Raw genomic sequence first — 16,561 nt, 5'->3', positions numbered from 1 at the left:
CATGGTCATATTTTTGGCTTCCCAGAAATAAATGATGAGGAGAAGAATTTGAGACTAGTTCTAGGAAGTCCAGAAACTATGTGGACACTGAGTACCAAAAGTCAGACATGCTCTTGGCACTAGATACTAAGAGCTGTAGCAAAATGAAGTAAATAGTGTATTTCCACAAATTCACCGAAGCAGAGAGTGTAATTTCCATATTTTCTAAGAACTGGTTTTCCCAAGAACTCATGTGGGAGGCAGACGGAACATAAAAGAACTTAAATGATTTCTTCAAACAAACATTGGCATTTCATTTGTTGAAAATGACAAGATGAAAAGAGATGTGTACGGATAGAATGTCTGCTCCTCTTCCCTCTGAAGGAGGAAAGGATTTGGGAAGAAGAAGGAAGAAAAAAGAAGAGAAGAGGGAAGACAGGCAAATGGAGTAGAGGAAGGAAAGAGGGGGCCCAAAGAATTGGGAGAAAAAGAATAAGGCCACCAAAGGAGAATCTGGGCCTCTGTTCCCTTCCTGAAACCAGCAGGACTCCTCCTGTGGCCAAGATGCAAGATGCCTTCCTGGGACTTTACTGACACATCACCTTCCTCCTCCAAGACTTCTCAGGCATAATTGGTAGCGAACACATCCTCCCAGTTGAGCCTCTTGTGTTTCTTTTCTCTGCTAGTCCTTTCTTTCTTCCTGTGCATTCAGCACCAGAGGTTGTACCCGCACAATTATTAAGCTTTTGATTTAAGGAACCACCACAATTTTGGGGATTCAAGGGGCAAAATGCATAACAAGGCAAGGAAATAGTTAAGTTTGGAGGGAAGAATCATTGAAATTTCACACCGTGTTTTGAGTGTTTTTGCAGGGATCTGAAATCAATTATATAGTAGGTACATCTATCTTGAGTTAAAAAGAAAAAAAAGTTGGGAAGGGTGGTAATTGGGCAGCAGAGAGACTGTAATCACTGGATAATGAACACAGAGGGATATGCTTCAGAAGACAAGGTTTGGTATGCTGTTTTGGTGGGATGATAGGAAAATACCAACTATGATGGCTTAAGGTGGTGGTTTCGTCCTGATGGACAACTTCATCATCTTAGAAGGTGAAGATCAGTATGCTGAAAAAACTCATTATGTTCATCAAGAAGTTAAATTCTCCTTGAACGCTAATCATTTCATTGTTAAAGTCAATTACATTTATGTGCAGTTGTACTCTTTAAGTAATAGGTTCATTCCTGAAAAGCTAAGTGAGGTCATACATTCAACAAACACGAGTGCTACTCTCTACTAGACACTTTCTTTATAAATCAGATTTGATTTTAAGTTTGCCAGAGACCTCACTACTTATTATCTCATAGTATATAAAATTATAAAACAAGAATTTTAGTTACAATGTGCATAATTCTAACGTGATATCGGTTTTCACATTGGTATTTTCTTTGTACTTCATGGTCTAAAAGAGTGGTACTTTGTAGTAAATCCTTAAAACTTGTAGTTGAAGTTTTATTTAAGATTTTAACTACTTTATAAGCCATCTTAACACATACATATATTTAGAACTTGTTGAAAAGTTGGGAAAGTTTGTGGTAAAACCTCATACTTTCAACCCCAGAAATTAAAGATTTGGTCATCAAACAAAGTCAGACAGTTAATTTTTGTATTCTCCATGAAAAGGGTGGGAGGATAGTTTTTGGTCCACTGGTGTTAGAGGGCAAATTCTTAACCTACAAAGGAGTAGGCTCCCTTTCAGCATGTTACATGTACAATTGTATTACTAAGGATCAATACCATATTTCTCAAGGAAGCATGCTTAGTAGATCCTGGGTGACTTTCACTTGGCCACACTTTATTAATTATTATTTCTATTTCTATTTGTCATTTGATAAAACCACACTTTAAACTTTTTTAAACTATCATTTAAATTACTAAATGAGTGTTCCTCATAATGAACCTAAAATGGTAAGAATTTGCTATATTGATAGGCCTCTATTCACCAGTTATAGACACAGGGAATATGAATATATATTTACAAGGCTCAAAGGTTTATTTCTGTGTTTCTCTGAAAGCTTTCTTTGCAGCTTCTCAGCATGGGTAAGGTGACTTGTGCCTGGAGTAGTAAAGCACTTCTAATATGACTGCAGTCTCTAGGTAATTTTCAAGTCTCTATTCAACTCAGAAAGTTGGAAAATATAGGGAAGGCTGGAGAAGTATACTTTTTGAGTAGGATCTGAAGGATGGCAGCACTTAGTGAACTATTGGGCCGTTTACATGATAGTCCGTAATGAATGTTGAATGAATTTTCATTATGTCCGGGCATACGTAATCTATTTGTTAAGCAAATAGCGAGGTCAAATCGGGGATCATGGAAGCTTGTGTAATTACAGTTATGGTTCTCAGGCCAGGTTTCTAGTCCTAGTTCAACTCTGTGGAAATCTGAAAACATCTGGAACCTTTCAAAATAACAAGAGAGCTGTCCAAATGGAGCTTGGATCTAGACTTGGGAGTTTCTGTAGCCAGTTCTATTCTTGAATGCATTGCTGTGTTTACGCTCTTCTTGGCTTTCCCATCTTATTAACTAGCTCTCCTCCCAAGGACAGTGAAGTAGAGCAGAACAAACTGCTGGCTAGGGCTGCTCCAGCTTTTCTGAAGGGCAAAGGGTAAGTTAAAGCCAGAGTGTACTGAATCCTGAATTAACTAAACTAAAAATGGAGATTTCTTGTGTCAAAAATGCTTTATGTTTGAAAGACCATCTTTGATTTAGTAGAAGCAGCTCTATTATAACCCCACTAACAGCACCATGTAGTTCTTTGGAGTAGACACATCTGTGTTACTCACTTTCTCTGATTTCCTTTTTTTTTTTTTTTTTTTAGTGACTAAACTTTAGATTTGATTTTCCAAAGGATACTTACTCTTTGCTTGCAACCCAATCAATGTGTTTACTGTACAGATGAATTTCTTGGCTGTAGTGGCTTGAAGAATGCAAATCTGTTTCCTTAAAAGCTAATTTACCTAAATGGAAATCTTTATTTTTTTAAACTAGTGAAATGGAACTGTGTATTTCAATGCTTGGATTTTGTTTGGATTTTTTGTAGAACATCACTTACATTTCCTCTACCTGCTTGGTTTTCTAAATGCCTTTTTTATCACAAACTCACTCCTACTCACTCTGTTTATTTCTGTTCGCCTCTCCTACCAACACCCTTTCTTCCTCCTGCCCCGTTTCAGGATACAATACAGCCTGAATGTGGCAGACAGGCTAGCTGATGAACATGTTCTCATCGGGTTGTATGTCAACAGGCTCCGGAACAACCCATCATGGTTAGTGCAGGTTTGGCTGCTTGACTGTCCTTAGGGAGGGTAACAGTCTGATCCCTTGACAAGAAGTCTCCGTGAAGGACAAGTGGATGCTACAGTGTCACTAAGTCATTTTGAACTGATTCAGTTATGACGTCTTTTATGATGTTAGTTTGGATACTTCCCACTCATGTACCATAGAATTCATCATAGCTAAAGGGAAAACTTGTGTAAGTGGATACCATGCTAAATATTAGCCTTCAGTGGATGCAGGGCTCTGGGTCCCACCGGTCAGTTCCGTGTTACATGTGCCATGTCAAATTACCACACAATAGTGATGCAAGAATTTGTCTTATTCCAAGGTCATGGATGTCTCTGCTGATTTGGAGGACAGTGCTCTATTAGTTTAAGATAGAAGTGAAAAGAGGAAAAGTGATGGGATGGGATCATACCATGGAAATCCTTTCCTTAATGATAACAATGGGAGAAACTATCTTTCAACTCTTCTCGGACTTACCAATATTTCTGGAGAGCCATCCTCTTAAAGCCTGCTTTCAAGTCCCAGAATATGGAAAGCTTACTTCCAGATGTGTTAAATGTATGAATTCACATAGCCCTGCATATTTGGATAAAGGCATTCATAAAGTTTTTCTCTATTTTAATTGTGACCTAGGAGATTCCTAGGTTGAAGTTACTTGGTTTTGATAATAAATGTACATTTGCAATTTGAATGAAAATAAGGGGACAGACTATGTATTTATCATATGTTTCAGTCTAGTTTAGACTCCTGTGTTTACAAATGTGTTTAGCAAACCAGTTCCTTAGAAATATTTGAATTTTGCTTAATAATTCTTTCTCTGAACTAAGGGCTGATGGATTTTTTTTTTTTTTTTTTTTTGGTCATTATAAATATTAAATGAACCAATGGGTTAAATTGCCTTTAAAATAGCTGGCCTCTTTCCTCTACTATTTCACAAAAAGCATCCCTGAAACGTGATGGCCACTTCTCAGTCCTCATCTCCTTCATCACTTGGTATTGTTAGCCACTTCTTTGTTTCTAGAACTCTCCTCCCTGGACTGTTTCTGCTCCTGATGCCTAGAACTATTCTTACAAAATTAGTACATGAGATGATCTTAGGTGATACATTGATGAACGTTTATTAGCAGTTACATATTTATCTTATTTGTATTTTTTAAAAAATATAACCAGCACACTAGTTTCATTTTATACTATATCCTACACTTCACAAAGGTAAAAATAAGAAGCTCTCTTCAGCTGACCTCACCTCTTTGTTCAAAGTTGCCAAACTTATAGATCCAACAGTTCCTCTTCTTTGTTACCTCTCAGCCTCTCAGAACCACAAGTGAGAAGAGTGATTGCTTTAATCTTATTCCCAGTGAGTTTGGATCCCCAATGTTATATGGTAGCTGAAACAGCAGAGCTAAATACTGAATTACAAAAAAAAAAAAAAAATGTATTGACATTCCTCAAAGAGTATTATCGATATAGATTCAATCATGTCTGAAGGCAAAGCTGTGGTCTCAGACCGTGTCCTCTCCCCCGTAATTCTGAGCACACTCCAGTTAACTTCTCCCACTCTTCTTTGACCTTTTCTGAAGTAAATTTGTAACAAAGAAATCTCCAAAGAGGAAAGCTCACAGTTTGTCACTACCAGCCATTTTCCCTACTCAAGTGATTGATCATACTGACTTGATGGTCACTTAAGACAGTAAAACTGTCTCCACGGAGATACCTCACATCTACTTGATGAAAGCGAGAGGTGATATTTATTTCAAAACAAAGCAGAACTTAAGACTGATCAGCGAAGCAGGCTGCTTGTTAAGAACTGCTGCCCTCCATATTTCTTTATGCTTTTATCTGTTCTTAGAAATTCCCAACTTTTCTTCTGAATTTCTCGTTTATCTTCTCTTTCCTTTGTATTGAATTAGATCCTAACAATTCCCCACACCTGCCATGATTATGTAAGTGATGTAATGCTCTCTCACCTTCTCTGTCATCTTAATAGCTAATAATGCTTCACCATCCTTCAACTCTGGGGAGATATGAAAGGGTAATAATCATAAAAGCTACCATTTTTTAAAGCACAGGCCTCCTGCTAAACACTGTGTAAAAACTTTATTTACATAATTTCCCCTAGTCCTTAGAGTAAACCCATAGAGTAAATGTATTCATCCCCATTTTATAGATAAATAAAGGTATCAATTTACAGAGTTTACATGACTCTCCCACCGTCACATAGCTATGAAACAGTGGATCAGTAACTTTAACCATAATCTACTGGATCCCAAACTCCTAATCACTATGCTACATTGCCTATTATAAAACCTACATAAACATGTGCCTTCCAGAAAGCTTTTCTGGACATTACTCTGCACTGCATCTACCACATAGCTGTTTCCTGAAATTGCAAATCCTACCACATTCTTTTTATTTCATTTTAATGATATTTTGAGCACATGCTAGTAATAGGAACTGTGGTTGTTAATATTACCATTTTTGTATGTAGTCTTTGCATTGTGGTTTTCTATTTTACAGTCTTCAAAAGAGCAAAAATGTTGTCTTTAGCCTCCTGTATTTCATCATGGCAGCCAGAATATGAATAATAAATTTTACATCTATGAAGTGCTTCAAAAATTACAGAGCCCTCTCTTATTCATTATTTGCTCACCAAAGCTCTGTACGTTTAGATATTATTAATTCCGTTTCACTGGTAAGAAAATACTAGCTCTGGCACATTAAGAGACTTCTCCAAGGTCATATGCTAGCAAGGGCTTGCATACAGGCCTTCTGACACTGGGTCCCATCTATTTGCCACCCCCTTCCTCACGCTCCCTATATCTGCACCCTTCATGAGATGGTCTATAAACAGGAACTTAATAGCTGTTCTTAATTAAAAGATTTGTTTTTATAATTATTCATATTTGCTCCGGATTAACTCTGTGTGGGAGACTTTTCCCCATATTAACTACTTAATACGATGGGAAACTGACTCGTTTGTAAATAGTCTACTGCTAAATTAGAGAAACACTTCTGTGTCCTTTCAGGTTCTGATGTCAAAGAAGACAAATAAATGCACTGTAGCTCAAGGGAGAATTCCTGCTGTCTTCCTAATACAATGAAGTTTTAAAAGCCTTAATGGTTTTCAGCCATCTTCTCCAGTGGGGGAGAAAGGGTATTAAAATGTAATACAGTGGGGCGCCTGGGTGGCTCGGTTGGTTAGGCGGCTGGCTGCCTTCGGCTCAGGTCATGATCCTGGAGTCCCGGGATCGAGTCCCGCATCGGGCTCCCTGCTCGGCGGGGAGTCTGCTTCTCCCTCTGACCCTCCCCCTCTCATGCTCTCTCTCTATCTCATTCTCTCTCTCAAATAAATAAAAAAATCTTTAAAAAAAAAAATGTAATACAGTGAGGGCTTTTTCTGCCTGTCCCTAAAGCTCATCAAGTGCTGGGCTTGCTAGTGGTTTATAAGGACCCATTTTGGCAGGCAGACTAAAAAGATCGGAAACGAGCCCCGAACTTCCAACTCTACCCATAATTATATCCTTGATACTTACCATATTCATAAGCTTTTGCATATTACTCTCAGCTCTGAAAAGACCCCCTGTGTAAGGGAGGGAGGGCGTGCAGTTAAAGGCTACCGTCCATACTTTGATGTCATGATCAATTACTGTCACTTAGCTATTAGACCCCTGATCACATATAAATAGGTTAAAATTTGTTTTGCTTATGTTTTTCTCAAGTACAGGAAATTATATATTTGATGCCATTTCTAGGTTTCATATATGAGGTCTAAATTTTTATTGGCTTGCCTGCTTAAAACCCTTTAATAGATCCCACGGCACTTGGTTTACAACCCAGACCCCTCACCAGGCCTACAAGCCTGTGCACGATCCAGCCCTTGCCTAGTCCTGTCTCAGGCCCAGTCTCATGGGCTTCTCCCACTCAATCCCAATACTTAGCAGCATCCACTTTAATCAGTCCCTAAAACTGCCTCAAGACCATGATACTAGTTCTTGCCTATGCCAAGAACATTCTTCCCACTTTACCCTTGCCCTGTCTGGCCACACACACGTACATTGGCTCCCTTTACATGTATGTAAAGGCTGCTTCTCTGGCTTCCAAACTCAGATTAAAGGCATCTCCTCAAGTAGGTCTCCCATACTAGTCTCTATCATGGCATACTGTTTATTTCATTCTTACCATAACTGTAATCATTGGTTGGTCAGTTGGTTGGTTCATTAGTTTACCAGCTGCCCTCTCTGTAGAGCAGGGAGCTTCTCTAACTTGTTCTTTACCATATCTCTGGGACCTAACACAGTGCCTGGCACACAGTAGGTACACAATAAATCTCTGTTGATGTCATGGGATATTGATGGTGCTATAGGTATAAAATTCCCTCTCACCCTAAACAAAATTGTTAGTACGTCTCAGAAAATCTTTTTTACTAGTAAAATAAATATTTTTACTACTTTAAAAAAAAAATCAGCTATTATAAATTAGCCCTTAGGTTGAACATTTAGCGTAGGAGTATAAAGTAGGTGAAAAAGTAAAGTATTAAGCTTTACGTAGAGAGTGGTGGTAAACCTGGATAAAGACAAGCATCAGCAATTCACTGACATGGGGAAAGCAACTGATGGGGGGGGTAACTAAACTAAAAGTGATATTGGGAAATAATTTTTTTTAATTTTAATGTTCTCTGATCTCTTCCACTTTGTATTAGTTTGCTAGGGCCGCTATAACAAAATAACACAGACTGTGCATCTTAGACAACAGAAATTTATTTTCTCATCGTTCTGGAGACTGGAAGTCCAAGACCAACGTGCCAGTAGGGCTGATTTCTCCTGACATCTCTCTCCCTGGCCCACAGATGGCCACCTTCTTGCCTTGTTCTCACGTGGCCTTTTCTCTGTGCACAAACATCCCTAGTTCTCTTCCTCTTCTTATAAGGACACCAGTCATGTTGGCTTAGGGCCCCATTTTACTTTAATTACCTCTTCAAAAACCCTAACTCCAAATATAGTCACATTCTGGGGTACTAGGGCTTAGGGCTTCCGCACATGAATTTGGGGGAAGACACAATTCAATCCATGACCCACTTCAACACTAAATCCACCAAATTGTATGCCTTTAATATTTTTAATGTGTAGGCTAAAACTTGACCCTTTTCAGTAAAGGTTGATTTGGAAAATGTAAATGTATTGCAACCTGTTGAAAGAAAAAAAAATTATTACCTACACTCACTGAAAGTGTCTCTTATTTATGAGTTTTCATTTGCTTGTTAACCCTGCTCCTTTTCTTCTGTAAAATATTTAGGAGTTTCAGTTATAAAACTAGACTTCTGGGGTGCCTGGGTGGCTCAGTCAGTTAAGCATCTGCCTTCAGCTTAGGTCAGGATCCCAGGGTCCTGGGATCGAGCCACGTGTCGGGCTCCCTGCTCAGTGGGGAGTCTGCTTCTCCCTCTCCCTTTACCCCTCCCCCTGCTTGTGTGCTTGCTCTCTTGCTCTCTCTCTCTCAAATAAATAAATAAAATCTTTTTAAAAAATTTAAAACTAGACTTCTGAAAAAGCTATTTCCTTAGGATTCTAGAAATATGAATGTCACATGACCAGTGCACATATCTGCTTTGGCTGCATTGTACCCACAGAGGTTTACTCAGCATACTCAGATGAGAAATTGATTTTAAGATGAGTTCATTTCTCTGTGATAGATTCTAATACATTTTAAGTTTCCATGGAAAACAAGAGAGACACTACCAGTCTGATGAGGTTATTGGTGAAAATTAGCTAGTGTAGTACCAGACACATGGAAATAACACAATATTCGTTCCTCGCTTGATTTTGAATAGGATTAAAGGCGTACAATAAATATTTTAAAATCTCATACCGTAAAACCTGTTCACTATAATATGGTAGAAAAAAAATGATAGCTCATGGATGTTCACAATATGGTTAAATGGATAAACTTCAGAATATGCTTTCTCCAAATGTGCTAAAATAAAGAACTTAGTGTGGGGCCTGTTCTCATATGTTGCTTGATACAATGATATATTGTGTGAAAAGGATATTTGGTGACAAATTAACGGCAGTGTGCAGCTTTGGAGAAAGAAGAGAAGGCTGTCACCGTTAGCTGACTCTTCCCTTTGTTTAGGATATCGGAGATATCAAGTCCACCTAGAGCTTCTGTAAAACCCTTCACTGATTCAACTAACTGGGCTTTCTTCTTTTTGGTATACCCTAGAATACTAGCCAGTAACTAATCATATGTTCTTGAGCAAAAACTAATTTATAGATGAGGAGATGATGGTGCAAAAATGCTTACACCATTAGAGGTAAAGTAGGGACGCCTGGGTGGTGCAGTTGGTTAAGCATCCAACTCTTGGTTCTGCTAAGGTCATGATCTCCGGGTGGTGAGATCGAACCCCACATGGAGCTCTGTGCTCAGCACTGTGTCTGCTTCAGATTCTTTTCCACTCTGTTCCTCCCCCCGCTCACTTGCTCTCTCTCATTCTCTCTCTCTCTAAAATAAATAAAATATTTGGAAAAAAAAAAAAAGAGAGAGGTAAAAGTAAAAAGAATACTTCCATAGTCTCACCGTGTGCCCTGGCACTGCTCTAAACACTATATAATAATCCTCCTGAGAGCAGGAGGTATGTGATCACTGTATCCCCTGTATTAATAGGTGAGAGAAATGAAGCACAGAGAGGTTATGTGATTTCTCCCAAGTCACACAGCTAGTACCTAAGAGGGCTAAGCTGTGAATTCAGAAATGATCCAGTCCCACCTCACACCCACCCTTAGATAACATTCCCACCTGTATTCATCCCTAAGAGTAAGCATTTCTTCTGAATGGGAGCTTACCTTTTTTAGATACCATCTGCTTTCCTAATCTTTAAAAGAACAACAATAAAATGTGAACCAAAGAGAATTTGCCATGATTGCAGGTGGGGAAGATCTGATGTAGATAACTATGAAAGAGTATAATGACATTTCTATGAACTTTAGCACCTAGAAAGAGCAGATAGGAAATCCACAGGCAGCAATTGAGTGTATCTTGATTTTCACTCTGCCAAATGTGAATAACTCTGTTCGATTTTAGACAGCATGGCTAGTGTTAAAGTGCTGTGTTTTATCTGTTCCCTTCTGATTTTCTCAGTGCTGAGGATGCATGCAGAGCCAAGAAGGATACAGAAGATGTGGGCCAAAGTCCATGACACTGCAAGCCAAAGAGAGCTAACCTGTATTTGTTCTTTTGTCCCACTAACGCTTAAGCACGTCCTGCTGTGTTCCAAGCACTGTGCTAAACATTCAAGATCTAATGGTGAAAAGATTGAACCATTCTTCCCTCAAAAAAGCTACAGTCTAGTAAAGGAGAAAGACAAGTGAAAAGGCAATTAAAATGGGAAGGGTACCAGGTACAGGAAGGGCAGACAGTGCAGAGTGCCGAGGAGCAACAAACCCAAATTTAGAGGTCAGAGGCGAAGGTGGAAAATGGTCGCTAAAGCCAACAGCGGGATGAAGAGGAATGGGCCAAGTGAAAGTGGGTGGAGGAGGCAGAGAGATTGTTCAGAGCAGAGAGAAAATGTGGAACTTCTCCTTGAAGAACTCAACTGGGGAAGGATGCTAGAGTACCGGGAGCTTAAGGATGAAGCTAGATTATGCAGGACTTCCTAAGTCTTAGGTAGGAGTTTGAAAAATGAGAACCCACTGAAGGATTCTATGCATGTTACAGCCAAATTCATTTTTTAAAAGATCATTGACTACAGGATGCAAAATGAATCGGAAGGAAGAATAAGTCTAAAATGAGAGGAACCTGTTGAGAGGGCTGTATGCTAATTCCAGATAAGATGACAGTGGCCTGGAGCACATCAGTGACCCTTGGAATAGAAGGAAACAGAGGAATTTGTGAGTTTGAAGAAGGTAGAATGCATGGCCTTGGTGTTATAACATAGTGAGTAGGTAAAGTCAGGGTCTCGATAAAGGAGTTTGAAGGCATCCCTACAGAGACACCATTGTCATGGTCAATTTTATTACTATTATCCAGGAAGATTGCCACTTCATGATTTCCTGTCTTTTCCTTTCAAACCAGTCATTCAAGAGCCAACAGTTGAAGCTCTGAGAGTTAGTTCATTTCCCTCCCCATTCTTCAGTCCCATAATTTCATGTCCTGGGCCCCAGAATCACTTTGCTTCTTTCCATCCTGACTCTCTTCTGCTCACTGACTCCTGAAGGCCTGAACAAGGCTCCATTGCCAGAGCATTTTGCTCTCCACCTACTGCAAAAGGTAGGAAATAACCTGATAGGGTAATCCTCCGCTTCAGTGCAACTAGGAATGCCTTCCCAGGCAGTAATCCTCCTCTTCACTGCTTGCTAATAGAAGAGTGGTACAGGAGGCCTAATGACCTTAAAAATAAACCTCTACTGATAAAATTCCGTTCACCCATTCAGACAAATGGAAAAATATTACGAGAAAACATGAAAGTATTTCTGCTGCCCTTTGGACCACATTATTATTTGGTTGACTGTCCCACCTGGGAAGTCATAACAGGCTTACAGAGAAACCAAAGATGTGAACACACCCTAGGTTCCCAGAAATCTTTGCTAAATCACAATTTAGTAAGCCCGACCTCAGCCGAGGCCACTTGAGCTGTCTAGAATGCCATTTTGAAATCACTAGCAACACACACTGGCCATGCATTGAAGGTAGAAAGTGGAGAGCTTTCAAAATAACAGATTTCCCTGCTCTGAAATGCAGGCTTCACAGCAGCCACTTTTTAATTCATCATGGTCTTGTAGCAAGATTACTGATTATAAAGTCTTGAAATGAATAGCCAGAGATGGAGAAAGTGTTGGAATCGGTATTTCTTTAATGATGTAGGGATTATTGGCCATTCATTTTCAACTGTTTGTAATTGAAGTCTTGAAATAATGGAATTTATCAGAGGCATGCCTCATTCAACCTTGGATAATGTGAATGAACATACTGAAATGGCACATGTGGACTCATAAATCGTGTGCATGCACAAAGGGGTAATGTATCACTCCACCCCTCATTCAGTCAGGGCTGGGGGAGGAAAGGCATGGAAGGATGAGTTATAGCTTACTAGACACGATCCCATAACTTCACGTCTTACATCTCCAAGAGGCTTTTCTTTATGTACCTTTACATTATTTATACTTGCTGGTCATTCATGATAAAAGATACTTTTTATCATGAGGTTTTTTATCAAGTTTTTTTATTATTTATTTATCAAAACACTCACAAATGTTTTTGACAAAGTCACTTGCCCTGTGCTTAGAGCAATGGGCCCTGTTGTCTACACAAACTGTGCTGAATTAGACATATTATTTCTAATACCAGTGAGAAATGATAAACATATTAAAATCAAATTGTTTCTTTGTGGAGTAGTTTTAAGTTTAAAGTGAAAAGAGTGTAACTTTTTTTTTCTTATTAAAGCTGTAACAAGAAACTCAGTTATTATTTTAACCGCTACAGAGGACAGACATTGCGTTCTAGAGACAAACTTCTGCTTTAAAGCATCAGTTCTCCAGAACCAACTCCTTTTGCTGTTACAGTTATTTTCTTACTCCAAGTCTTTTGTATGCTGACTGAAATCTCAATCTGTGGGGATTGGTACCACACATATGTGAGCCTGGAAATCTAGAATTTTCTGTGTTAAGGAATGTTTATAAAATATCATACATGCTATATGAATATCAGTTAAACACTCATATTATTTCTTGTATATGGTTTGCATTTGGGGTTTATTTCATGTGTTTAGATTTTCCATTTTATTTTCAAGATCTTCTAGATCCTTGCCACTCAAGGTTTTCCTTAGACCAGCAGTATCAATGTATCTTGGAAGCTTCCTTAGGACTGCAGATTCTCAGGTTCTGCCCCGCCCCCCCCCCCACAAACTACCCTGTCACCCCCAACTACAGATGAGAAACTACATCTTTTACAAGATCCCTAGGTGATAAGTATATACACTAAAGTTTAAGAAGCCCTACTCTGCCTGGTTGTTAGATGGGAGATGACATTTTGAAGGAGACATGATTCATTAATGAATCTGAGCAGGTTACTTAAGAGGCAAAATTATAAGAATTAACTGACTTTTGAGCACTTAATGTGTTCTAGGCATCATACTAACTTGACGTGTTTTACATGCATTATCTCATGTGGGCAAAAGGGAAGAGAAGGCTTTTTCTGAGGATGGAAAAGTGACTTAGTAAATGTAGATATTCAGGAATATTCCAGGTAGTTATTGTAGCCCAGAGAAAAGAGCTAAATCTAGAGTGGAAGTATTCAGGATGGGAACAGGTATAGTTTACATACTTGAGGAATATAGACTGGAGCAGAGATGATGGAGACAGGAGTGTTTTATGAATGACCAAAACAAAAAAAGTTACAGTAATGGATTCAGCCAGCCAGTGAAAAGCTATTTGGAAGTGACATAGCCAATATTCTTGAGACCACATAATGATTTTCACTCATCTTCTCACTTTAGAACAAATGTTAAAAGACTATGTTGCATATTTACTTTATATTTTAATACACATATAAATAATATAAGTGTATATTACTCTATACAGATTCAATTCTTTGCAATGGACAATTCTTACAACCTTAATATTGGCATAGAAGTGTTTTACTTTCAGTGTATAATCATGAGTATTTAATTTTTTTCTTTAAGAACAGGCTTAAGATTAACAGGTAGGAAATATAAATGGAGGAGAATATATTTAGGGATGAGAGAAACTAGTTTCTAATCTTGATTCTGACCCAATACTTACCGTAATAACTGATAAACCAAACTATAATCAACTAGTCTGTTAACAGGATGGATGTTACTGTTATGTTTCATAGAATTCTTTTAATGGCATGCAAAACTTTGTCTTGATTGAAGAACGTTCTGAAAATTGGGAAATTTAAAATGCTTCTATTTGCTTTAATTTTTTAAGGGCTCAGATCATTCTTATTCTAGTATGAACAATTTCTATAATTATATGAGACAATAAACAATTCCCATTAATGTCATTAGAAGCCACTGCTATAATTCCATTTTTCTAGAAGTAAATATAAAATGGCAAGTTACCTGAGTAGTAATATTATAGATAACAATTTGTATTAGTTATCTGTTGCTACATGACAAATTATCCAATAACTTAGCATCTTAAAGGAACAAACGTTTATTATCCCACAGTGGGTCAGGAATCCAGCTAGGTGCCTGTGGCTCAAGGATTTTCATGAAGTTGCCATTAAGCTGTTGGCTGGGGCTGCTATCTTATCTAAAGGCTCTACCTATGAGCTTTCATTCACAAGGTTATTATTGGCTAGCTTCAGTTCCTTATCACATGGGTCTTTCCACAGGCTGCCTTATAACATGGTAGCTAGCTTCCCATAGAGCAAGGAATCCAAATGAGCTCAAGAGAGAGAAACCATACTCCAGATGGAAACCATGGCCTTTTTTATAGCCTAATGTTGGAAGTGACATTCCATTACTTCTGCTGTATTCTATTTATTAAAACCTAGCCAGTAAGCCCAGCCCGTACCAAAGGAAGAGGATTACACACAAATGTGAATACCAGAAGGTGGTGATCAGTGCAGGCTGACCACAATTGTTGTGTTGGTGGTGGTGGTGGTGGTGGTGTTACATAGGGTCCATGCTGGGCGTAGAACCCAATGTGGGGCTCTAACTCACAACTCTGAGTTCAAGACCTGAGCTGAGATCAAAGGTTGGATGCCTAACGGACTGAGCCACCCCGGCACCCCACAATTGGCGGGGGGGGGTTGTGTCTTGCTCCCATATTTTCTGATATTTAAATTAAAATGTTACAGGCAATAAAATTAGAGAGAAAATATTCTTTTATCAGATATGTTGATGAGAAAAGTCACTGTTCTTTGGAGTTTTCTTAGTAAGACATTGAATCAACTGAAGACAGGATTTATTGGTGAAACTTCCTGGCCACATAGTAGATCATGTCATGAATCCAAGTCTGAGATCATTAACCTAACAGGGGTTTGTACAGCTTTCAAATTTTTGCACCAAAAAATTGAAATAGCAAAGCCCCCTGGCAGTGATAGGAACACATCAGTCTTTCTCATTGCCTAACAGTCTCCTTCTTGCTCTGTTCTCCATAGTATGCTTGAGAGTTCAAACCGGCTTGATGAAGAACACAGGCTGATCGCCAGGTACGCGGCCAGACTGGCGGCAGAGTCCACTTCCTCGGTAAGTCGTTTGCGTGCGAGGCTGTCATTCATGTTCACTGTTACCCTGACGGTCGGTGCTGACGGCAGGGCTGAGGAGGTGTTACTGGATGGCCTGCAGGATGCACGCACAAGCCTTCCCCTGCTTCCGTGTGTCCCTCTCCAGCTATGGTTCTGGTACAGCAGAAATCGTAGCTTCAGATACGCAGTTACAACAGTGCGGCGCCAGCCCAGCCCCTGATTTCTCTGGATAATTCCCGATCACTTAATAAAAAGAGCAAAGCGATGACTCAGATCCACAACTGGCTCAGATAAGTTTCTACTTTTATCAATATGTAACAGATAAGAGAAACAAAAAATTACGTCATGAAATCAGAGGGAAAACCTAGATCACAGGTCAAAGCTGCCGTCTGCCAGACTTAACTACAGGAAGCCATTTATTTAGGACATAAAACCTAGGACCTCAAATCTCTTCGTTAGCAACACAGATCATTTCTTTGTTCAAAGAAATGCTAATTAAAAAATCATAGGAAAACTTTATGAAAGCCAGACATTTTACCAAGCTTAACCTTTCCTACAGTCATGTATCTGGACATTAAAAAGCAGGCTGAGGTTTTCCATGTCTTTGTGGGCTTAGTTAATTAATCAGTGCCAATGTTAAAAGCTTGGCATTCTTTAGTGGAAAGATTGTGATTTTTTTTAATTTGTTTAAAAACCAATTGAGGAATTTCTACAATGTACTGTAGAGCAAGGAAAGCAAGGGGCAGGGAACTATACATAATCTGATCCTGCTTTTATAAAACAATGACAAATTAAACCTTCATTAAATAAATACACCCTTAAATATATACATATATTGCATGTATATACATATGTAAACATAATACGTATGTAAAAGTTGACTCTCATTTGGAAATCTGAAAATCAGTCCATCCTTGTTATAAAAAATTCTCTTACAATTATAAGAAATGTTCATATTGTGTAAAAGAACTCATTTAATAAAATAGTACTTTGATTTTACAACAAAAAGTACACATATAAATATACATATGTATATAT

General features: G+C 38.6%; 1 protein-coding gene across 19 annotated transcripts in view; it reads left to right on the top strand.

The window, feature by feature from the left end:
- Positions 1-16,561, top strand: part of DTNA (dystrobrevin alpha) — a 342,111-nt gene that overhangs the window by 286,133 nt on the left and 39,417 nt on the right. For 13 of the 19 annotated variants that reach the window (XM_034996291.1, XM_034996293.1, XM_034996292.1 and 10 more), the window contains 3 exons: positions 2,565-2,642; positions 3,211-3,303; positions 15,437-15,524. In XM_034996291.1, coding sequence (XP_034852182.1) covers positions 2,565-2,642; positions 3,211-3,303; positions 15,437-15,524 — 259 coding nt within the window. Of the gene's footprint in view, positions 1-2,564; positions 2,643-3,210; positions 3,304-15,436; positions 15,525-15,668; positions 15,762-16,561 lie in introns of those variants that run through there. The other 6 variants (XM_034996302.1, XM_034996304.1, XM_034996308.1 and 3 more) reach the window with 3 other exon arrangements.

This window comes from Mirounga leonina, unplaced genomic scaffold (genome assembly GCF_011800145.1).
Source record: "Mirounga leonina isolate KUSES-001 unplaced genomic scaffold, KU_Mleo_1.0 Mir_93, whole genome shotgun sequence".
Classification (NCBI taxonomy): Eukaryota; Metazoa; Chordata; class Mammalia; order Carnivora; family Phocidae; genus Mirounga; species Mirounga leonina.
The sequence above is the reverse complement of the archived record's forward strand: the minus strand, read 5'-3'. Positions and strand labels throughout refer to the sequence as shown.